Below are 26,321 nucleotides of genomic sequence, written 5' to 3' on the forward strand. Positions count from 1 at the left end.
CTCAAGATGAGTTACAAGAAATATTACAAGAATTCAAGGATGTCCTATCTGACGAACTCGGACGAATTCCGTATTACACTTATAAATACAGATTGAAGAAGGAAGAGACACAACCAATTTCTTACAAGCCGACGCAAATGCCATATGCGCTTAAACAACAAGTGGAAGAGGAACTACAACGCTTGGAAAAAGCAAGAGTTATAGAGAAGATGGACCACGCTCAGTGGGGTACGGCGGTTTGTGTGCTGCTTATAACACCACCATTAATAATGTAATAGAAGAGCATTGTTATCCAATACCTCGAGTTAAAGATTTATTGCATAAATTAAACGGAGGGAAATATGGACGTTGACAAGAAGAGTGCTGAGATGCAAGCAATCTTGACACATAAAGGAATCTATAGAGTCAATAGGCTGATGTTTGGAGTCAAAACCGCTCTAGCAGCCTGGCAACGGTTTATTGTCTTCCTTGGACATTGCAATCCGAGGAAGAACCAAGAAGCAACTTTTAGTACGACTAAGAGAGGTATTAGAAAGACTGAGATTACATGCTCTTCACCTCAATAAAAAAAAGTGCAAGTTTTTTTGAATCGAAGATATCATACTTAGGTCATTATATTGATGAATATGATTTACATACATCATCCGACAAAATTGAAGCAATCGTTAAAAGTCCAACACCTACTAATGTGAGCGAGACTAGAAGTTTCTTAGGTTTAGTACACTATTATCAGCGATTCATACCGAATATGTCGCCGAAACTACAACCAATATACGATTTATTGAAGAAGAACACGAGTTTTAAGTGGGCCTAGAATTGTGAGAAATCATTTCAAAGTATCAAAAAGGAGCTAGTGAGTTCAAGAATTTTATTGCCTTTCGACGATAAATTGCCTTTGACTTTGGCTACGGATGCATCACCGTATGGTTTGGAAGCTGTAATATCACACACCACGTCTGACGGACAAGAAAGACCTATAGCATTCATCTGCATACAAATGCAGATTACTTATCAAGGGCTCCAATTCTGACCAATGATAAGAATAAATTTATGGATTCAGCTGAAATATTTCAAATAAAACAACTAGCAATACTACCAATAAGTCATGAAGAGATCAAGAAGGAAACGAAGAAGGATGATATCCTTAGACACATTTATTGCGCGGTACAGGGACATAGTGAATTTCAATTACCATATGGAAAAATTATTGACTTTTCAGTCCAAGACGGATGTCTGCTAAAAGGTATCCGAGTAGCAATTCCTAAGCCATTGCGTAGGAATATATTGGACGAGTTACACTCAACACATGTGGGAACATCGCGTATGAATGCTTTAGCAAGAAGCCATGTGTGGTGGCCGAGGATTGATAAAGATATTGAAGAACTAGCACACGCTTGCATTCAATGCGCAGAAATAAGAAATGACCCGATAAAAGTAATTGTACATCCCTGGGAGAATGCAGTTAAACCTTGGTAGAAAGTCTACGTTGACTATATTGGACCTTTCCATGGAAAATACATTTTTGTGTTGGTAGAGGCCTATACAAAGTGGATCGAAGCGTTTCCAACAAAGACGATAACTTCAACTAAAACTATAGGGATGCGAAGAGAAATATTTGCTAGATTTGGACTGCCTTATACATTAGTTTCTAATAATGGAACTAATTTCAAATCAAGAGAATTCGAAGAATTTCTAAAATCAAATGGTATTGTTCATAAAGTCACTGTTCCTTACCATGCTGCTACCAATGGACAAGCGGAGAGGAAAGTTCAAACGATTACGCAACCAGCTGCGTGAAGGCACCGATTTTACGCTGAGTCTACAAAGGTTTTTGATGCAATATCCAAAGACACCACATACCATCACAGAAGTGAGCCCAGCGGAATTAATGTTTGGAAGAAACATTGTAGCAAGATTGGGTTTAGTTAGAAGAAAACTAAAAACCGAGTAAAAGCTGAAAGAAAAACCTTAGAAGAACAAATGGATTACCCATTGAAAGAAGGTGAAGGTGTAGAAGTAAGAATTTATAACAATCCTGCAAGGAAATGGAATTTGGTACCGTAATGGCAAGAACCGGTAAACTTCACTACAACATTCTGCTCAATGGACGAATATGTACCCGTCACCGTGACCAATTACTGAAATACAATGGCCATATACCGCAGAAAACTGCTAAAACCTTTATCCAAACTGAGGTAATACCTAAAACAAATTCTAATCAAAAAAGTGTTTCAGACCCCCAGCGAGCCGTAGAAGAACAACATATTCCTGGTTTCAAGGAGGCTCAAATTCCAGTTCAAAAGCCCCGAATTCAGTCAGAAGATGAATCTCAAGCAGAGCTACCAACGACCACGAAAAAAGACGAAATACCTGTTTTACGTCGTTCAACGAGACTGCGGAACTCTCCACTTAAATTAAACCTTTACAATGCGAGGGGACATTGTTGTGATTTATATTTGAAAATGTATCAGAGGCGCCACCTAGGTAGAAATAGCAAATGCTTACAACTCACACACACATACTCACTTACTGACATGGCATCAATTAATACACATCGTACAGAGTGTTTTACATTTATAATAACTGAATAAAATAGTTTGTTAACCATTCATTAGTGTAATAATTACCCAAAGTTACAACAACAACCATTTACAGATTTAAGCAATATGCTCGAAACTGTTCCGACATGTCACCAATGGGCTGCGGAAGACATTATAAGCACTGATACTGTGCTACCCATGCCGTCAGATTTGGCGGGATCACTATCGGTGATTAATTCTCGATACCAGATTGTACTGCCTGAACGGCAGTCTTGGATCGAAAACGAAATTTCTCTGGTTCAGGCAGATATCTGGTAATAAGAAGTAAGAGGAGGTAATAAGTTCTGTAATATGCTCTCCAGACATGACAATGGAAACTTTATGCGACACTCTTGACGATACACTAGGAAGTGATCATTTTCCTATTTTAGCAACGTTTAGAACTGCTCCTTCATATCAAGCCAACTTGAATGAAGAGGATTACAAAATGGGGAAAGTTCCAATAACACGTGGAAGGCCTAATTGTTTCTGGAGAGGGTAACACACTCACAGATTTCAAAGGAGGTATTGAGGATGCACGGAGGAAATCCACCTGTACAGGGGTTGGACGAATATTTATTCTGCCCATGGTGGAATGTAGAATTCACAAGGGCGTTGAAACTGCGGAGATTCCTAATTAAACAATTCATGGAAGACAAGGCACCTGAACAATACATGATAGCAAAAGGCTGTGACCAAAAAAATTATATTGAAGAAAAAAAGAGAACATTTTAGAAACTTCTGCAGCGGAATTAATAAAAATACTCCGGCTGATGAGGTGTGGGCGAAAATCAGATCCCAGAACGGAAATGGGGAAGGTGTTAGAAAGTTTTAGAAACACAGTGCCAGGGGGTGATAAAGTAACATATCCTATTCTTAGATTATTACCAGCGGCAGCTCATGATATCATATGTAGAGAATTTAACCACATATTAAATGGTGGGAGGATCCCGGATGAATGGATAAGTATTGTGGTGGTTCCAATGCCCAAACGAGGGGGGAATGTAAGAAATGGTAAGGATTTTAAACCGATATAACGTATGTCACGTCTCCGAAAATATTTTGAAAAGATTATTACAGGAAAAATGGAATGATTCATGGAAAATGAGCTGTTGTTTGTCATTTAATATTTGGTTTCAAAAAAGGAAAAGGTGCAAAAAATTGCACGTCCTACTTTATCTCAACGATTCAGCTAGTATTCGTTAAGAAACAATCGATGGTTGCAGTATTCTTCGATCTGCAGGATCCATATGATAACGTTGATATTCCTACCCTAAATAAGATCATGAAAAGACACGGAATTCCTGATTTATGGGTAAATGTCACCTATGAACTTACACAATGGAGGAGAATCCAGCTCAAGGAAAATTCGCAGAACTTGGGCGCGCGCATCAGTCATCGTGGATTACCCCAAGGTCCTTTAAATCCATTACTTCTTAATATCTACATAAATAGACTCAATGTCCTATTAATGTCAACCAAATGCTCGGTCGTATATTATGCTGACGACTTGGTCGTCTTCTGTCTCGGATATATAAACGAAACACTGGAGAATATTCTGGGATTCCTTGACGAACGTACGTTGAGCATTTCTAAAACCAAAACAAAAGCGATGATCCTGACTAGAAAAAGGAATGTCCCGCATCCGTCGATAAGGGTGGGAGAAGAAATCATAAGTTATACGAATACCATTAGATATCTGGGGCTTAGAATTAACACCAAACTGAGTTGGTAAGAACAGACTCATTTTTCGGCGACTCAGGCAGATAAAGCCATAAATATTCTTAAAGCCGTGTCTTCTTCTAGGTGGGGAGGTGACCCAGTAATGCTGAGGATGCTATACAAAGGTCTAGTGAGATCCAGACTGGAATTTTTGCTTAGCACGATAGTGCCACTGCCAAAGACCTTGATAGAACAACTGCAAAGAATCAAATATCATGGACTTAGATGTCTCTTGGGACTCCTTAGAACGACACCGACCAACGTACTAGAGGGTGAGGCTGGTGATCCACCATTAAGAATCCTTACAGAGGTGAGGGCGAGAAGATTCATTATAAAAAATATGCGCCAGAGTAATAGTCCATTAATACTATTGTTGCGAAAACTTAATACTGAACTGGAGGCACAGGTTCTGCCTACTAAAATACCGTTGAACCAGGGTAAAACGTTATGTTTATGGCATATATAAAAGAAAGATGACCAGATTGTAATTATGTCTTTACAAACGGATCTCTACGAAAAGAGCCCAAAGCTGTTGGAGTCGCCCTCTACTCTACTGTGGGAAATTTTGAATATTGTGCCAGCTTACCAACCCAATTACGCCGACTGTGTACTATACGACTATAAACGCCGCTCAACTATTTGCTATCAGGAAAGCTTTCGACCTCTATCAACGGATACCGAGTAGGAATACTATCAATTTCACTGATTCGCTTAGTGCCCTACAAGCTCTTAATAAGTTTCGGTCTGGCGGAACTGGGCACTATCTCTTGTTCGCCATATTAAAGACCTTGTACAAGCTATTCATTAGGGAATGGAAGGTTTGCATGTGCTGGGTGGCAACGCACTGTGGGATAAAAGGTAATGAGATGGCAGATAGTTTAGCGCAAAGAGGATTGGAACAAATGCCTTTACCGGTCCGACTAGAGTATGAAGAGGTGAGACATCAATATTCTGATTAGATGTGAGAGGAATGGACCAGGTAATGGGAAACTACATCAAGAGAGAAGGGGAGTTCTATCTGCGCGGATTCAACCGCAATTACCACTATGCCGTCCGGCGACACGACAGTAGTGTCGCGCAAAAACTATCGCTCAATGGCCGGCATCACCACATTGGTGATACGCGCTACGTATGGATCTAAGTGATCTGAATATGCTGCCGGCGCCAAGCGAATAAATTTTTACAAGACGTGCGGACGGCAAAGTGTTAGCAAGGAATTGGTTCCAAGAACATCCGTACATATCTAGATATTTCTGTACCGTAATCTGTCGCTTGCGTACAGGACAACCAGTAACAGAAAAATTCCTACATAGAATTAGACAAAGAGATCTCTTCTGCAAGTGTGAGGAGATTGGTGATGTTAACCACATTATTGTTGAAAGTCCCCAATATAACATTCAAAGACAAGCACTGATCTATGATTTGTCCCAGATGAATTACAATCGCCCATATAAATTCAGGGAATCATTAGCTTCGCTAAAGTCAGAAAGTATATGAATCGCTATAAGTTTATTAAAAACGCTAAGAAAATCGTTTAGAGAGAAGCAAAAGTATATTTTTGAACATATATTACCACAAAAGAATTAATCACTGTTGGGTTTGTGTACGAAATCTGTTTCTCTTCCATGTTCCAGGAATGATACCCGTTTAGTCCCAGACCAAGGGGTATCTTGATTCCTTTGTGTAAAGGGTCTACGCCCCTAGGTCCGAGAAGAGTTTTTATGTGTGAATATTACCTTTAGTTCCGTTGCTTCTTATTGGTTCTTTTTGCATTTTCATCTTTCTTAGTTTTATGCTGAGTTGCTAGAGCTGATATAACAAGTTAAATTTAATTAAGTTGGTTTGATTGTATGCGAATTATTGTATCACAATCTTTTAGTTTGCTTTTTGTTTGCGCATGACGGTTGAAGTGTTTATTTTTGAAAAACCAAATAATTTCAGTTTCCACTATTAGAACCAGCGGGGCTCTCCCTGTAAGTAGTTACGCATCAGAAACAAGAGAATTGTATAGACATTGTAACTGGGATATAAGAAGGATTAGTCTCCAAATCCCATAACCAGACCAAGTATAGAAGAAGAAGAAGATCATTGGTACAGTGAATAATTAATTTTTTTAATTTTATTTGTAGACAGGAAAGGACCGATTTCTTGTCCTTTCTGGTCTACGTACGCGTACTGCCACAGCACGAGACCTCCTTAACGACCTAAGACGAGCACATGGAATAGAAATTTCTGATCAAACTGTTAGAAACAGATTAAAAGAAGCGAATTTGAAACCTAGAAAACCTGCCCGCGCACCACGCGTTACGCAGCACTACAAAGCAGCGCGAATGAGGTTTGCTCTGGATCACAGAGATTGGCAACGTCGTCACTGGACGTCTGTACTGTTTACACATGAGTCCAGATGTATATAGACTATATAGACGCCCTGGTAAACGCTACACAGCCACTACTATGTAGGAAGTGGATAGATTTGGTCGGGGATCTGTTATGGTTTGGGCTGGAATCAGTATAGATAACAGAACTGATCTTGTTGTTGTTCATCCTAATGCAGGACAATGCAAAGCCACATACCGCCGGCATCACCAGAAACTTTTTGCGAGCACGTGGAATTCAGATCATGCAATGGCCGGCGTTAAGTCCTGACCTGAATCCTATTGAACACGTGTGGGATCAGCTTGACCGACGTGTTCGCAAGTGCCCTAATCCCCACCACTAATCATACAAAAACTGACATAAGCCCTGATTGAGGAATAGGAAAGCATACCCTAAGAATCTCTTCGTAGACTAGTACAAAACATGCCACGCATGTGTGAGGAAGTGATTCGTGCTGGTGGAGCGTATACACGGTATTAAACCTCACCAATCAACAGAAAACCCGACTGTCATCGATACTATGAGAGTCGTTTCAACTTTGTTTTGTGTTATTAAGTTACATTTTTAAGTGTAACTTAGAAGTAACTAAGAGTTGTAACATTGTTTTTGTAATTTTCTTTAGTTAAATAATAAACACTTTATTAATACTATGCCGTTTAAGTAAACCAAATTTGATTTGCCTAGAACTATTATTTAAAATGTTAACGATTACGTTAACGTTACAAAGTTATAGATTTTAAAAAAAGTGTTCCTCTAATTTTTTTGAGCAGTGTATAATACCTGTATTACAAGTTTTGCTCCAGTAAAACGCCTTTTATCTTTTGGCGGAATGATAATGAGGCCTCACGGAAGGAAAATGAGCGACGAGTTATTTGAAAAATTTGTGATTTTAAAATCTACAAAACAAATTCATGTTCATATACAGCTTGGCTAATCTAATCCTACGGTTATTTTCCTAGAGACAACCAATAATCTAGAAATAATGTGTAGCAGAGCCACTAGATTGGGTTTGCCAAGCTGTAGTTGGTGGTCATTTTACTAGTTTACTAATTTAAATTTTATAAAGGGGTGTTTACACGTCAATATATACAGGATGAGTTATTAGTATCCTGGCGGACGATAGTTGCTAAACCGTTTAAGAAGAAAATGTTTTATACAAAAGTTGTTTGACTCATGACTACCTAAAATTATTTTAACTTATACAAAGTGTTCCATTTAAGCGTAACAGAGAGTACGTAAATTTATTTAAATGGAACACCTGTATATTCTACTATATTATGAATACAACTAAATTTGTTTATACAACCGTATAATATGTTACTAGTTCACAGCGTTCATAGTTCCTGAGATATTCAATTGTTCTTTCAAAATGTGCCCATTACTGGATCTTTGACGAAACGATGTAAAAACGTGACATTTTTTCCAATTTTACCTTGAAACTATGTCAGAGAACAGTCAAAGCCAGTAAGTAAATGATAGTATCGAAAGATATTAGATACGCTATACAGCGTGTTCATAAAGCTTAGTTACCTTTGATGTTTTTGAAATGGCTTTTTCATAAGTTTTTTAAATGGAATACCCTGTATATTGTGTGCTGGTTGAATTGCCCATCAGTTTTCCTGATATTTAGAATTTAAAGAATGAGGTGTAATAAAAGATGCGTTTTTTTTTGTTTATCATTTTTTTTTGTTCTTCCTTCTATTATTTGATTAATATTTTATAATGGAAAATAATTTTGCCATATACATATCGCTGCTCCAGTAAAACACGGACGCAACTGCAATTTTTTAGAAAATGAGTTACTCGCGTAAACTAACGCAGAATATTGCTATTTATCCGCTAAAAAAACGCCGTACATGTACTTGCAGTATTGGCTGACAGCATTGCTCCGTGAAAATACCGACGCATTTATTAGTTGCGTCTTCGCTATCACGGGATTTGTCGCAAACTTAGTGAAATATTGCCGTAAATGCTGGTTAAGACTATTGTCGTGATTCATTCTTGCTTATTTTCAGAAGAACAAGGAGGTAAGTACACTGTACGTCTATGTTTTACTAAGTATAGGTGTATAGGTCTTATGAAAAGTCATAACTGTTATAATTATTGTGTGATTCGGCAGAATATAGACGCAATTATACTTCACGTCTATAATTTTCTGAAAATTATTGTGAATTATGGCCGTAAATGTACTTTACGTCTGTATTACTTTAAAAAGTGTTATGAACTCTGAACATAATTGTACCTTACGTTAATATTGCTCTAACAATTTTTCAACTAACCAAGTGCCGCAATTACATTAAGACTACAGTTTAGGTGCAAAATGCAATATTAAAAGCTGTTTTCTGGTGTAATAAGTACCTGCGGTTTCTGTTGCAGAGAAATGAGTTCCCGAACTTATAAAATATTGAGTCTAGCGACAACTCAAGTAGTGAGTAATATCGATGCTCTTGCAATTCCTAATTGTCCTTCCAATGAAAATATACCTCCTAATATATGCTCTAAAACAGAAACCACTATTGACGAAAATCCGATTAATGAGAATGAATCATTTAACGCTCAAGCCCAAAGTCAGCGTTTTTCTCTTGTTGAAATTTCCAATTCTTCTTCTATAAGTAAGGCTTTAAACGAACATTACGTGGCCGAAAGGAAAAGTACCTCAAAATTGATGTTAAGGAAAATAAACCAGAGTTACAAGGTATACTGCGATTCTGAAGAGAAACCATTTTCTGCAGGATCAGGTGATGATTACAACCCTAATGATGGTAATAATAGTGATTCGTGTTCTTCAAGTGAAAGATCAATAAATCTCGAAAATATTGATGAGAATAATACTGATGATAATGAAGAAGAATCTACGTATTCCCCAGTCAAGAAAGGAAAAAGAAGAATTAAAAAATGTGAACGATTGGAAACAAGTGAAAGCAAAACGTTTCAGAAACTCAGGTCAACAATACACTTCTTTAAGAACTGGAAAAATTGTCAAAGCTAAGTCCATGAAACCTGCTTGCTCCGATAAATGCATTCCTTCTTGTTCACAAAACATCTCTGAGGATTGTAGATGTCAACTGTTTAAAAAATACTGGGACTTAGGAAACTTAAAACGCTAGCGAGATTTTCTTGGCTCATGTATCGAAAAACTGATGCTTAAATATAGGCGAGTTTCATCTACAGAGCCAAGAAAACCAAACTGTGCGTTCAAAAAAATTAATAACGAAACATCGATTCGTTTAATTGAGGTTTACATATAGATGGTTGAAGATGTTGTAGGATTCACAAGAGAGAGATTACTACAATAAAATTTAACGTATGACACGAAATATAAATGAATGAATTCAGTTTGTTTTGACATAAACAAAAGTGCGCGGCGTGTCTCGCATATGGCGCGCGGCAATTGTGTCCGACGAACGCCGCGTGTTGCTGCCGCTCACTTGCCGCGCAATGTTTGGACACACCTTTAGGTACCTTTCGTGCCATATTATTAGATCTTAAGTTTTCTCTTAATTTAGAGCACCCCATGCAGTTTGTATTTTCGAAACTTTAATAAAAAGACTAAAATGTACCAGATTTAAAATAATTTTTTCAGGTAAAGCAAAGGTGTAACTTCAAATTTCACTTTTAATTTTAATTGTAGAAAAACTATAATTACGTCATGCTATACTACGCATCGTATATAGTTTGATACCAATTATTGATGACAATTAGAAAATTAAACTGTTAGAAACACACAAATTAAAAAAAACGATTTCGTTTTTTGCGTCTCCTGTAAAATTTACGGATTTCCAGTTACGTCTATATTCTTCTGGGGCAGCAATATAGTATAAAACCACGAGAGCTGGCAGTAAGTCATCGCTTAAAAATGGTATGAATCAAGAAATGGACGTACTACTTAGATTATGTCTCCACAAATATTTAAATATACTTTATGTTAGTAATGGAGGTTATATGTCAAACATTGTCAAAGATAGTTGAAGTTAATAAGTGAAAAAGTGTTAATATTAATTTATAATAAAGTTTATGTAATTATTAATTTATGTAACAAATAGTTTTAATAGTATATTAAAAAACAAGTTTCGTAAGACACGCTTGAAATGCACGAATTTAATTCCACATTTTTTAATGAATGAGTGCTTTAAGTCTTATGAAACAACATAAAATGTATTCACCTGAAAAAAAATTTTCATGTACACCTCCTAAAAGAAGAGAAATTGCTCAGAGTTCAATGTCCTCATCATTGTGGACCTTGTATTCGATGCTAAGAACGTGTTTAAACATCCATAGACAAAAATTGTCACATTGACAACTAGAAAAATTAATGACCAAATGTCACCACCTTGAACTGGTTCCATAAAAATTTACTAAAATCTCATTACAGCATCGGATGCTGTAAGGAGTCTCATTACAGCACCCGTTTGAGTACTGTTAGAGCTTTCATTACCGTCGCGAATTACAAAAACAACCTTTTTGTAATTCCTTGTAAATCTTGGTTACAGTTAGTAACATTGAATTTGTGTCACATTGACGGCATCAATTTCAATAGTCGTGGACAAAGTAGAATACTAATACTCGCATATAATGAGCTGTTATTCACTCATTATATGCTCATGTAATAATATACTATTAAAGTCAGTCCAAACATGACACATTTCTCTCAAAAAACCAAAAAGTCCAAAGAGTCCAAAGATGACGCAATAATCTCAAAAAATAAAAAAGTTAGAATAAAAAACATTAAACCCGTAGTTAGCAAAAATGAAGATAGCAATTTAATTTTTAAATATTAATACCAACCTTAATTTTTAAGACATTTTATAAAAATTACAAATATGTCAAAATTGACGTTGACATTCTTAACCGGAAGTTGACCATAACTTCATTAATATTGAAGATACACATGTCGTGTTTGTACTCATTTTAAAGGATTTTTAATGAAGATTACAAATATGTCAAAATTGAGGTTGACATTTTAAACCTAAAGCTCGTTATCATATAATAGAAGTTTTATAACAGAAGTTAATCCAGTGTTAGTTACTTTTCAGCACTTTCTTTTTATTTTAACGTGTTTTTTGAGTCAATTCACATTGATTAAAAAAAAATCATCGATTTTTAAGCCACACGATATTTTTTTTTTTGTTAAAAAAGAGCGTTCTTAAATTTTAACCTGTAAACTGGTAACACTTCGTCCTTTATTTCATATTAAAACTTTTTAAACTTTAATTTTGTAAATTAGTAACTAATAGTCTGATTTCGACTTTGATATGTGATCTTTTTGAACAAAAGAAAAAGAAATATTAAGAAACTTATTTGTAAAATGGATAGTATGAGGGATATTAATCTATTTGTAGAGTCTTTGAAGATGGTCAATGGCCGAAACTAGTTAGACTTAAATTCTATATAAAATAGAAGCCAGTTGAAAAGTACAAAATCAAACTCTAGATAATTTTCTTCAAAAAGTTTTACATGAAACATCATTTTCACTCTAGTATTTGTGCAACAACAGAAACAGCCTGCATAATCGCAAAACGACTGATCAAGGGGATTCTGTGCTTGTGATGGCTGTCATCAGTGTTCTGTAATAAAAATAGATAGGCACCAAACAATTTTCAATAGTTTGAGCTTATCTATTCTGAGAAGTCATATTTTTAGAGAGATGGAAACGGAAATCCCGTTTTTCCGTTTTCCTACATAGTTAATTTGTCGCTTAGTCAAGTAATGCATAATGTGGTGTAATAAAAACTGTAGCATTCCATTTAAAATACCGAAGTTGTGGTTTACTTCCACATTGCAAAAAATGTCATTTAATTTGGTAAAACTTTTAAAACCAATTACATTGTTGTAAGCCGCATAACTTACATTTCCTGTATCAACTCCTAATACAAATGTGTTTCCATACAAAAACATACATGTTATATTTGAATGGAAAACTTCCCAACTATTAAAAATCTTCTTTCCAACCATATCATTGGGCCCCAAAATGAACAACTCAATAAGTTGATCATTAAATTTATCTTTAGCTAAAAAAAGATATTAAATTATTGTGATTTCCGTTTTTTTGTATTCTCCAAAAATACTTACAAATAGAAATAATAATATCATTCCTATAAATAAAAGTATTTCTCTGTTGATGAAATTTATTTTTATCACAAAACCTAAGTTTTGTTTTATTCTCAATGGTAGTCATTGGAGGCATTTCATCATCATATTTCAAAATTTTAACATCACTATTCATCAAAAAGGTACAAATACCATTCCATATTCTAACCCCTGTCACTTCATCAGGTGAATAGATACGAACGTACGTAATTTCAAAGAATTTCTTTTCTCCTTCGGAATCATAACCCAATTTAACAATGGAAACGCGACCACCACGTTTTACAAAACATAAATAAATTTTATAAGCACTGTATAAAATCACATCTTGAACAATTAAAGGCGGAACAGTTTTATATTCATAATCAATGAGGTAAAGTGTTCCACATTTGTAATAAACTATTAAAAATGGTAATTCTGTTTGACGATTTAATGCCCCATTATCTGAAAATTTGTCTTTGAAGAAGTTAATATAAAAATATTAATGTTATAAAAACCATTTAGAAAGGAGATCTCTGTTATTTTTACTGATAGATAACGATCAGTGTATAATAAGTCCCAATGGTCATTAAAGATCCTTATTCGACCATCTTCAGAACCAACAGCCACAAAGCGTCCTGTAGATAGATCTGTATCTTATCGATTTTAGTTTATTTTTAAATCAAAAAGCGTTTTTTTTTGCAAAAAATAAATAAATTACCTGACACAGCCAAACAAGTTATTCTAGGTACCTCAGCAGGGCAAAGAATAACATCAAAATCAACATTAGAGTCAATGTTCTTCCAAACATACCAATTTGCATAAATATCATTAAACTTATCTTTATCTTTGTGTCCTTTATATTTTTCAAGGTATTCTATAAGTTCATCTTTTGGAATTTCTTCGAAACAACAATGCATCCAAATTTTAGTTTTCTAAACAAAACCTCAAAACATAAATCCTCAACAGCTTATTCATTAAAAATATTACCTTTGTAAGATAATTTACACAATCTCTCCATTGAGCATTAACAGATTTCGCATTGTAAAGGGTTTTCCCATCGCAGAATGATAAAATTCTCTCAACAGTTTCGATAGGGAACATAATAAAATCTAAAATAAAATTGAGCCCTGAACAATTTATTTAGAAATTAAAATTACTTACCAATGTATCTTTTTGAGGTGAGACAAGTTGAATCGATGCGACTCACCGGACGAATCAGACAAAGTCTTTGTGCTTAAATAAAGCCGCATTTTTGGGAGAGCATTGTAAATAAAATCAAAAAGCTAATTGATTGTTTTCATCTCCTCTTTTTTAACAAAAAAATACTTTTACAGAAAACTTGAAATTTTGAGGTTAAAACGTCAAATGGGTTTTCGTATGGATAACAGATGACAGATATAAAGATTTCTGTGTTATCATTGTACAAGAATAAATGGTTTATATTTCTTTTTTAGTTTATAAAAAGATTAAAATGCTTAATAAACCAATTAAAAACGATAAATTAATATAATAAAAGTATTTAGTATGAAAAATAGAACTAAAAATTTATGACGGAGCATAGAAAAATTGCAATTTTTGTGGTCATCTATCGGTCACTTCATTAATTAAAAATCTTCTTCATTTAAATATACAGATTGATTCAAAAAAAACCGCTGATAGACTTCTAGGACAGGTAATACATCAAAAATTAAGATGAAAAGTCTTAATATACATGGGGTCGCAAATGCCTCCTTAACGAGATATAACGGGACAAAGTTTCTTTAAAATTAAACATTATCTGCAATAAAAAGCCCTTTTTTAAAAATATTTTCAACGCCACTACTAATTTTGTCAAACGGGCAGTATTTTCGTGTTTTTTTTTTTAAGTACTTTTATTGCCAGACCAGTAAATTAACATTACTATACAAGGCTTTTTCTTATACTAAATAAATATCACATTACAAAACTAAAAGGACCTCGTCACTTACAAAATAATAAACATAAGTCAAATTGGATGGTAACATTTGATGTATTTTTAAATCAAGTAGATGTCTTGTGGTAGTTTCCTTTTAAGACGACAGTGGATGTTCTTTTTTGCTGAGGTTATATGGCTGTAATACTTCTGTGTATTGTATTTCAATAGGTGAAACCGGGAAGTCATTTTAGATATAAAGGCTGTGATACTATCAATTTTTAATTCGTTGTGTAGTTGATCATTAGAGATATACCACTCGGAGTCTACTGCTATGCGTAGTATTTTGTTTTGTAAAACCTGAACCTTATTAAGATTTGATTTAGCCGAGTTTTCAATGAAACCTTGAAGATATACATATGGACTCCAAATACCAAACCTGTTCATATTCTCGAAACAAATCAGTTTTTTCGACTTTCTCAACTCGACAATCGACCAGATGACAACGAACCGAGTCCATCTACCTCAAGTCAAACAACTGCTCAAAAAATTAGACGAATTCCACCAATATTTCTAAAAAGATCTTTTAACCATCAAGAAATTCTTAAGGATTTAAAAAAATTAGTAAAATGTGAATTCACAATACATTATTCCACTGATACAACTAAAATAAACATAACCACTGAAGATGATTTTCGGACCTTAATTAACCATTATAAAACCAGTAAAATAGACCACTACACCTATAGAAACCCAGATTCCAAACCACTTTCGGTGGTTATCAGACATATTCCCCCGTCACTGACAGAAGAAGAAATAAGAAATTTACTAATCGAACAAGGTTTCCCAGTATAAAATACCCATATGCGCAATCGAACTCACGGCGACCGAAAAAGCATCAGAAATCTTCAAGTTGAATAAACTTGACCACACTATTGTAACCGTAGAAGCCAGACGCGCATCTCGCTCTGTTCCACAATGTTATCGTTGTCAACGATACGGTCATACCAAAAATTACTGCGCAATGCCAGCAAGGTGTGTCAAATGTAAAGAAAATCATTTAACTAATGAATGTCCGAAACCTACTAGCGATCCACCTCAATGTGTTAACTGTAATGAAAATCACCCAGCCAATTACAGGGGATGTAAATACTATCTAGAACAAATTAATTCTAGAAACAAACCTACCACAAGTCGACAAAGACGGCACGAATTAACCACTCCATCCTTAAGTCCACAACCCAACTCAATCCTACCCAATTCTTCTAATAATCCCAATAAAACCTACGCAAATGCAATTAAAAATACAAATCCACCACAAAATTCAAATGAACCTATAACTTCCTCAACTGATCCCATCGTTAATACCATAATATCCGCCATATTTTCATACTTACAACCGCTTCTGCACCAATTAAAAACATTAATTTTAACAAACCTCTCCAATATTCTCCAGAAAAATGATTAATAACGCAAATATTATAAAATTCTATACGATCTCCAAATACTCAACTTAAACATTAACGGAATTAAAAGGAACGCAATAGACTAATAACTTTCTTACAGAGAAAAAACATTGACGTTGCATGTATCACTGAAACACATTTAGCTCTAAATGAGAATTTCACAATTCCAGGTTACAAAATCTATCGTAAGGACAGAAATAATCGCATAGCTTCCGGAGAGGTGGCTATATTAATTAAAAAAGTAGAGCAGTTTTTGAAGAGATTACTCTATGCCTGTCTGGAACAAGGTTATTTTCCAAACTGTTGGAAACACGCCCATGTACTTATGTTTCTAAAGCCAGGGAAGCCCAAGAGCAACACCACCAGCTACCGACCGATTAGTCTATTATCTACATTATCCAAAATCTTAGAAAAAGTAATTAATTACCGCCTATGTGAAGCATTAAACGAAATGAATGTGATTCCACACTTCCAATTTGGTTTTAGAAACCAGTTCTCGACCAGTCATCAATTACAACGATTATTATCGAACATAATTGAAAACGAATTTCAAATGAAGCAATACTCGACCGCATTATTTCTTGATATTGCCAAAGCTTTCGACCGTGTATGGATCAACGGATTAATTTATAAAATATTACACCTGGATCTTGACAGCAATATCAAGCAAATACTAATATCCTTCCTTAAAAACCGATCCTTCTCTGTTAAAATTGATGCATCCCTCTCCGAAACAAAAAATATACTCGCTGGTGTACCTCAAGGCAGCGTCCCCTCTCCCACCCTGTTCAACATCTACATGAGTGATTTGCCACAACCAAATGTTCACATGCTGGCATATGCGGACGATACAGCCTTAGGCTACGGTTACAGTGCAAGCGAATTCGCGCGAACCATAGTTCGGGCGTGTACGTCCGAATTCGGGCGAACAAGAAGTGGTTTCTGGTTCAAGAGATATTTTAAGCGAAATTCAGAGCGATTTTAGTTTGCTGTACAGAACGGACGTGAGCGACCTATAAAAGTGTCATGGATGTTGAAGAAGAATTCTATTTAGCAGAAAGTACATTCCCGAAACAGCTATTATTTGGACCAAGAAAGAGACAATTCTGGGTTAATGAAATTTATTTAAATCACCACTTGAGTGAATATTTCAAAATTTTTGAAGAATTAAAAAATCAGCCATTAAAGTTTTATGAATATTATCGTATGTTATTAGATGGAGAGACAGGTGATGAGAGTAAAATATAAGAGTGACGTAAACTGGATTCTGATAACGAAGGAGAAGGTGTAGGTTGAGGAGTATAGGAAGTTTGAGTTGAGGGAGGTGCGGAAAACGTATCTGAAGAAAGTGTGTGCTGTACTGGTTGCGTGTAAGATGTGACTTCATTGACAAGAACTTGTTGCAACTGCAACTGTACTAAAGGCTTTAAAAAATTTAAGTTTTTCCTTTTCCACTTCTATCATTCTTTTCTGTATATCGCTCGAATGTTTCAGAGAACGCGTTGGGTGTTTTTCAGTTGATTCTGGCGTTCTAACTGTACATATTGATGGGGTTTCTTCCTCTACAGGTTGGTTACTAACATCATCCTGATAATCATCACTATTGACTCTGTTCTTGTGATATTGTGCTTTCAACATTTTTATTACGCACTGGTGGAACATTACCTGCACTTTCTCTCGGTGTCATCTCATCTGCCAGAAAACACAAACTATCGTAGTAAGGCCAGGTAGAGCCAACCTGTTCTCCTCCTTCATCACCGAAGCATTTAATTTTCACTTTTTGGTATTCTCTCCAAAATGTATCTCTCAGTCCTTTCCATTGTGACATTGCTGTTTCACCTGAAAATGACAAAAAGATAAAACTGGCACAATGTTTTATAATTATAAACAATACTTTTCCATAGTACTACAGGCAGTAGCAGATACAAATTATAAATTTGTGTGCATTGACGTGGGTGGATATGGGAAACAAAGCGATGGCGGAACTTTTGCTTCTTCAACTTTATCGCAGCAGTTAGAACATCGATCTTTACTACCAGAAAATAGAAAACTTCCCAATTCCGATGTGGTGCTCCCGCACGTTTTACTACGTGACGATGCATATCCTTTAAAAAAGTATCTAATGAAACCCTATTCTAAACGAAATCTCTCACGGGAAGAAGAAATATTCAACTACAGACTGTCACGGTGTCGTAGAACAGTGGAATGCTCATTTGGAATTATGACAGCAAAATGGAGACTATTAAACAAACCTATAGAGTGTCATCCAAATAAGGTCGATTTAATAGTGAAATGCATAATAAAAGTAATTACATAACGTAATTATAGACAGGGAAGGACAATTACAAAGCTCGTGCAAACAACAGGTCTACTAACGTGGCATACGATGTATGAGAAACTTTTAAACTATATTTTAATAGTGAAATTGGCGCCATACCACAACAATTTACTATTTAAGACCGGAATTTAACACTTCAATTATATAAATACATTAGAAAACATTATATTAAACAGTGTGACTTGCTTAATAAATCGTAGTTTAATGTGATTTTTGGTCCCACAACACTCTTCTGTCGAACACCAGTAGGATTAATTTCTCATTATCCATGATATCCAAATATTATTTGAAATAATGCCAACTTGAATTTTAATATTAAAATGTGCAGTTCGCGCGAAAAAAACAAACCCATTTGAACTTCTAGCGACAAGTAGCGATTCGCGCGATTAATTCGCTTGTACTGTAACCATACACATTTCACTATATCGGTTTGTTTGTTCGCCCGAATTCGGACGTACACGCCCGAACTATGGTTCGCGCGAATTCGCTTGCACTGTAACCGTAGCCTTAATAGCGCAAAGCTTTGAACTCGAGGATGCGACTGAAAATCTGCAAATAGCTATAAACACCCTAGTTAAATGGTTCAAGTCTTGGAATATAGCAATAAATACATCCAAGTGCATCGCTAAAATTTTTTACACTCAAACGAATTAAAAGCCCACCGGAATTAACAATTAACGGAGAAACTATTAGATGGAACGACTCGGACGAACCGGTTAAATATCTTGGCATATTCCTTGACACAAGATTAACTTGGAAATACCATATACTCCAAAAAGTTAATCAAGGTTACGGAAAGTTGAAACAACTGTATCACTTGATAAACAGGAGAACAAGACTTAAATGCGAAAACACTATTCTAATTTATAAAACACTCATTCGACCACTCATCACCTATGCCTGCGTTGTCTGGGAAAACTCGGCTAAATCAAATCTTAATAAGGTTCAGGTTTTACAAAACAAAATACTACGCATAGCAGTAGACTCCGAGTGGTATATCTCTAATGATCAACTACACAACGAATTAAAAATTGATAGTATCACAGCCTTTATATCTAAAATGACTTCCCGGTTTCACGTATTGAAATACAATACACAGAAGTATTACAGCCATATAACCTCAGCAAAAAGAACATCCACTGTCGTCTTAAAAGGAAACTACCACAAGACATCTACTTTATTTAAAAATACATGGTGGTGACAATTCGTCAGATTTTCTCTTGAAGCTCATAAAGTTAAGGTTGAATTACAACCCCTTAGGGCTGCCCCTCGTTTTTATCGATATAATATAAGGGTTGACACTCCCGACAACACGATAAATAAAAGTTAATATTATGAATAATCGAGTGTTTACGTTAAGGTTTATATCAGTTGGATCAGATCACACAATACGCACGTCCGTATCGCTTGAATGACCGACATAAAACTCTATTTTCGTGTAAAGTGATCAATTATCTATCAATTGGTCTCTTACAAAACTTTGATTAAAGCAACAGTTTTTGATTGGATTAACACATATTCTACAAACTTGTTTTTCTACAAACTATTGCTTTGATTAAAGTTTTGTAAGAGACCAATTGATAGATAATTGATCACTTTACACGAAAATACTGCCCGTTTGACAAAATCAGCAGTGGAGTTGAAAATATTTTTAAAAAAGGGCTTTTTATTGCAGATAATGTTTAATTTTAAAGAAACTTTGACCCGCTATATCTCGTTAAGGAGGCATTTGCGACCCCATGTACATTAAGACTTTTCATCTTAATTTTTGATGTATTACCTGCCCTAGAAGTCTGTCAGCGGTTTTTTGAATCAACCTGCATATATTTGGTGTTTGAATCTCTCCACATCCCTTTCTGACACCAGGCACTGACTTTTATATTTAAAATCAAAAATCTCCGAATTCCCTACTCATGATAGGTACCCATCACCAATAAAGGAAAAACTCTTCTCGAAGGGGGGATAGCCCTTCTGATCACAACCGAAATATCCCACTAAAAGAAAAGACTAGGAATTGTATGATGGGTAGGTAAAAGATTTAGAGTTATATACAGATTTTGCATGAACACAAAAACGTATATAATAACCTATACACTGACAACGATTCCTCATTCAAGATATAACCTATACCGAACGGTGCATATAAACCCAACTTCAACAATTCCAAAGACAAACAATCAACACCAGCCGTAAAGCGCTGACAATGGAAAAATATGTGGTTCAAATTTCCCACTTCCTCACAACTACATAACGGAGACTCAGACAAACCGATTCTGTGTGCATGTGCAGGAAAAATACCACGCCCCATTCTAATCCTATTCATAGTAGAAATAAATGCCTTATCGTAGATGGCTCTATGCATAAACCACGGAGCAACCCCAACCAATGGACTCAAATCTCTGACTTTTTTCCCCTTGGTTCTACTTGATATGTCCCATATCTCCTGCCATTCTTCCAAAGCCTTATTCTTGAGAACTCCAACCACATCTCTCCAATCCAATTTAATGTCATCCAAGGGTGCATTCCCCACTTCACCAGTCAATCTGTCCGCCACGTCGTTAAAATACCCCTATGTCCAGGGATTCAGCATAGCACTATTTCAATACCCTTCTCATTGGCTCTTGATCAATCAAATCAACCGCTTTATATATCAAATAATGTTTTTTCTTATCTCCACCCATAAAACCTTTAATAGCGTTTATAGCACTGAGAGAATCCGAAAAGATCACCGCTGACTTTATTTTGCTCCGCCTGATATAATCCAATGCCCACCAAATCGTAAACATTTCCACAACAAAAATGGATAAATTGCCAGACATCTTTCCGGAACATTTTATAGATAATTCCGGACAATAAACCCCAAATCCAGCCATGTGTATCTCCTTCTTAACGGTGTAATATTCGAGGAAGAAAGGGGCACCCGCCACCAACGTTATGCGGACGGGAAAAGATAGAAGTACGGTAGCGTGTACTTGCAGAAAAAGAGAAAAAATTATAGAAGATTTTTAAGATGCTGCCACCAGGCAAGTTACGTACTTGGCCGAACGGTTTAAGAAGTTAATGAGTAAAAGGAGGGAGGATCGTAGCCCTTGTGTTGAAATTGAAATAATACGAAACAAGAATTTATATAAAAAAATATTAATATATTAAATTAAGGAAATTAAAATATATAAAAAAAATAGAAAAATAAATTAACCAACAAAAATTAAGTTAAAATATTAAAGAAGAAAAACGAAAACTAATTGAACAAATTTTGGATAACGGAACGTTAACTATGGATACAAATACTAGCGATGATTATGAGTTTCAAGAACAATAGTAATTAATCATGCTTACTTATTCTACGCCACGACGACGCTCTTCCACCAGGATTCGGACGCTTCAGGAACTGGTTTCAAGGCACAATTTCGATCTGAGGATTCGATTTCTCTAGCAAATTACCCAGCACAAACCACCAGCGTATTTAGAAGCCTTTCCGAATTTAGTATTGAAAATTTAAATTAAAAATAAAATGAAATGGAGCGAACTCAAGGGGAAGACTGTAGCTTCTATCTACCTTGGTAGTTGGTACTCAACTCCCCGAGTCGAACTCGGTGGCACTCAACGCCTTACGCGATAAAGCTGACTTAAGCAAGATAATTATACAAAACGCAATTTAATATACAGGGCGGTTTGTTACAACGGACCTATCCGTGAAAAAGAAGGTGTTGTCAGGAAACATACTTCCAGCTTCATCCTTAAATGCGTTATCAATATTTGCACTGGATCCGCTCCATTTCATCAGATGATCCACAATTGGTAATCCGCTCAAAATTGTCACTCCAACATCTCCCAAGTCCACCCTAAAATTAAACATGTCATTCAATCTTGACTTCCTTGAGGTAGCCCTTTATACGTTATTCTTTTGTTGTCTTGGTCTTCATTCATTTTTACTATTTTTACCAAAAATAACTGTTAAAAGAGTATGGGTTCGTTGACATACGGAGCAGCAGCCTGGTATAGCAAAGTCCGACAGACTTCAGTTATCACTGTTATCAGTAAACTTTCACGAATTCAACGAGTAGCTGGATTGGCAATCTCTGGTACGATAAGCATAACGCCAACTCTAGCAATGGATGTTCTGCTTGGTCTATCTCCATTGTATTTGCATATAGAGAAAGTGGCTAGAACTGCTATTTACAGATTTAAACAATATGCTCAAAACTGTTCTGACATGTCCTACCAATGGGCCGCGGAAGATATTATAAGCACTAATATTGTGTTATCAATGCCGTCAGATTTGACGGAATCATTATCAGTGATTAATGCTCGATACCAGATTGTACTGCCTGAACGGCAGTTCTGGATCGGAAATGAAAATTCTCTGGTTGAGGCAGATATTTGCATGTTCACGGATCAAAAGCGCCGGAAGGGGTCTGGGAAGAAGTATACTGCCCGACACCTCGGATTAAGCTTACAGCCTAGGTACGTACTGTACTGTGTTCCAGTGGAAATATTTGCTATTGACATGGGTGCTAAATCCTTCTTGAGAGAGGTGCTAAATCCTCTCTTAAAGCATTAAAGTTCTAATAGGTGTCTTGTTGGATCTAGTCGACGATGTCAACATTATGATATCGTTTTGAAAAAATTTAAACATCTCTCTCCAGTTAAGGTTGTTTAAAAAAAGTAAGGACCCATGACAGTATTCCGTACTACTTCGCTCCACACGTTGATCTATTGCGGATGTTGGGTGTGCGCCTCTCTTGCCCAATGTGGATTTTGGGTGGCCCAGTACCGATAATTTTGTTTATACTTACTTGTCCACTATAATAAAAATGTTCCCTCTTCGGAAAAAATTATGCTTTTGACAAAGTCTTCATCATCGTGGCAAAATTGTAGTTGCCAAAACGACTCATTGCTCGTGAATGAGGATATAGGAATGATATTTTGCGGTTTTTGTGAAAATTTTGTAAACCCTTTACAGTAACATGAGAGTTTTCTTGCACCGCCAAAACCACGAAACATTTGGTCGGCCAGACTTCGAGAAATTTGATAGATGTCCATGCTCTTTAAATTTAGTCACAGCTAGGCTTACCATACTTTGGCTAATGAGTTGACGATCAGGATGTGTTGTATTAAAGAGGTTAACTAGTTAGTAAATCAGTTTTTGACACTTAGGAAATTGTTTAAAATCATTGGTTACCATAGTTACTTACTCGTGGCTACTGCAATTTTAGTTTTGTATCAAAATTGAAATACGACCCCTAAGTTGAAATTTTTAAACGAGAAATCAAACTTTAATCGAATTTATTCCTTACTTTATGTACACAATGTATAATTGAAGCTAAAATAAAGCTCAAATTTGATATAGAAATAATATTTCTTTTAATTCAATAAACAAATAATTATTTTTGATATAACATAGCGAAATGACACTTTTGCATTCAAGAACTTTCGAGAAAATGATTAACTAATAAATTAATAAAACGACCAAAATAAATAATGGCATTTGGAATTCATTTAATATTATGTCAATGAACTATTTATTTTTGAACATAACATATTCTTTCATGTTTTGATGGTTATGGAAGCGATGAAAACAAAAACAAACAGAGTAAATAATAAGCATTTAAGAGTAACAGGCATTGTTTATTAACAATTAATAATTTATATATTGTGGAGTAATAAAAATATAGAATATGTCGTCGGAAAGCGATGAAGGCTTACCTTATCAAGTGTCTGAAGCCGTAAAAATTGCAATTTCTGAACTTATTTTCAGCAAATCCACAAAGCAAATATAAGGTAAATTTATGTTTGCTCGCGATTGTTAGAAATGCGTACCTTCTCTAAGGGTACCATATTGTATTCTTTCTCCAGATCGATAAATACATGATGTGTACTATCCATGCCAAAAGTCAAAGCCCATCAGTTTAGAGATCGATATTTTAGCAACCGCTCGATAAAAAAAATTAAGTTAAAGCTCATTGTAATCACTGAACATTTCTACGTAACATATGTGAATTTAAAAATGTTAGGCTCCGCTGTTTTCTTTTTATCATAAGTTAAATGAAAAAAGTACCCGATTTTTTTAGAGTGCCGGCAACTTTGTCCACTTTACGATTTTTTTTCTCAAAAGCTTTCTGACGACAATATTTTAATTTTGAACAAGTGGTAGTCTGATGCGTTCTTAATGAGGGGCATATTTTATTTTTTCGATATTCCCTATAGTTTCGTGGAAAATCGCGATTTTGTAGAGAGGGGTGCCGTCCAATCGGAAAAGATGGTGCTGGTATGTGTTCTAGACTGGACGTCGCGCCTTTATTTCTTTATGTAGGTAAAATAAAGGCGCGTCTCCTGTTTTCAACACACACCAGCCGGATTGGATAGAACCCTCCTCTCCCCGCATGGCTTATTTCTGTTTCTATTTAATTTATAATCCGTTTAAAATAAAAAAGCACGCAATTATTTGACATATTTTGTTTAAAACCGCGTTGAAATTCCCAGCTGTTTTCGACATAACTGCATCCTACTAAACCTTGATATATTATGCACCTAGTACAGAAACAATGAGCTCAGCATTAATCTGAACAAGCTAAAACAAAGTAGAAGCTCCAACTGAGAGTAGAAGGCAGAACTATTAACCTCAAAAGAGAAGTCAAATACCTAGGGGTAATAATGGACAGTACATTAAATTGGAACTACCATATAGTCAAGGTGAGGAAGAAACTGGGGTCTTAAACCACGAATGGCCCACTGGGCTTACTCAATCTCACACCAGTTCGTTTAACATGCTCTTCACTCAAATTGATGCAGGGTAACCTTAAAAGACACCTCGACATCCTCAAGGACCCATGTCTAAACCATTTGATTGCAATTAAAACGGATCATATACCGATAAAATATAATTTCGACCAGCCGTATAAGGTCATATTTAGAAGCAGTGATGATTGGACGAAGGGTGAGCCTCAAGTCAAAAGAGGAGCCCTTGCCTGGTACACCGATGCTTCAGAGACAGTTGGGTCCGTTATGGGCATTAGGGGACCTAATAGCCACATTAAGTTGCCCCTCAGCTCGGACATAACCATTCTTCAAGCTGAAGTTCTTGCTATAAAGTTCTGCACCATTTTGAATCTAGAAAAGAGACAAAAAAGTGCATCGATAAACTAATTTTAAATATAAATTCTTTCATTCCTCAGATTTTGAATTACCATCCAAGCTTCGGATACCCTTGATCCTCCCAAACACCTTTCTACTTCTTCACATTACTTTTCTCTCATGTCTTTCTTACTCTATAAGTTGCATTTTTCATCTGACCATCACTCTAAGCACTGTCTTTTCCTGTTCGCCCAAAGCGTCTTTCGCCCGATGTTATATGTCTTTAGTAGTTCGTATTGTATTTCTGTACATGTTTCGTCTTTTATTTTTGTAAACTTCGTTGCTAGTCTTAATTGATATAGAAATTGTGTCGATTCATGTCTAAGACTTTCTATATTATATCTTTCACGTTCTGTTTATTTATGTTCTTCTTTGGTTTCTTCTTTATATTGGCTAGCGGCCTTTCTGTAGTTTACTCTAATCAAACTACACTTGTTAGCGTTACAACTAAGTAGTTGCTTTTTATTTTTGTTTTTTGTCTCTGTATTAAATAATCAGTTATTGATCGTAGGTCTCTCTTCGGTTGCACCCATGTGAATTTATGTATATCTTTATGTTGGTAAAATCCATTCAAACTTTTTAAGTTTAAACTTTGACATATTTTTATTAGTCTCTGGTCGTTATCGTTCATTCTTTGTCCTCAATACCTTTCCAAGACAGCGTCTCTTCTTCCTACCCAAGCGTTTATCTTTTCAATGTTTTTATATGTTGCTGTTGGCATTTTAAGTTATACATGACTGATGTATAGA

At 35.5% G+C, this 26,321-nt stretch overlaps 2 protein-coding genes across 4 annotated transcripts in view; both read right to left on the minus strand.

Moving 5' to 3' along the window:
- The window catches only part of LOC111419692 (uncharacterized), a 29,838-nt gene extending 15,714 nt beyond the window's left edge, over window positions 1-14,124 (minus strand). The window contains exons 1-6 of one of the 3 annotated variants that reach the window (XM_071200566.1): window positions 13,905-14,124; window positions 13,731-13,852; window positions 13,462-13,675; window positions 13,259-13,378; window positions 12,747-13,205; window positions 12,525-12,685 (exon numbers count right to left, since the gene is read on the minus strand). In XM_071200566.1, the coding sequence (XP_071056667.1) occupies window positions 12,525-12,685; window positions 12,747-13,205; window positions 13,259-13,378; window positions 13,462-13,675; window positions 13,731-13,844 (1,068 nt within the window). In that variant the 5' untranslated portion in view covers window positions 13,845-13,852; window positions 13,905-14,124. Of the gene's footprint in view, window positions 1-12,524; window positions 12,686-12,746; window positions 13,206-13,258; window positions 13,397-13,461; window positions 13,676-13,730; window positions 13,853-13,904 lie in introns of all 3 variants that reach the window. The other 2 variants (XM_071200565.1, XM_071200564.1) reach the window with 2 other exon arrangements.
- The window catches only part of LOC111421684 (nucleolin-like), a 376,547-nt gene continuing 362,263 nt past the window's right edge, over window positions 12,038-26,321 (minus strand). The window contains exon 6 of the mRNA XM_071200567.1: window positions 12,038-12,048. The gene's annotated coding sequence lies outside the window, so the exon portion shown is untranslated. The remainder of the gene's footprint in view (window positions 12,049-26,321) is intronic.

The sequence above is a fragment of the Onthophagus taurus genome, chromosome 11, assembly GCF_036711975.1.
Source record: "Onthophagus taurus isolate NC chromosome 11, IU_Otau_3.0, whole genome shotgun sequence".
NCBI classification, from domain to species: domain Eukaryota; kingdom Metazoa; phylum Arthropoda; class Insecta; order Coleoptera; family Scarabaeidae; genus Onthophagus; species Onthophagus taurus.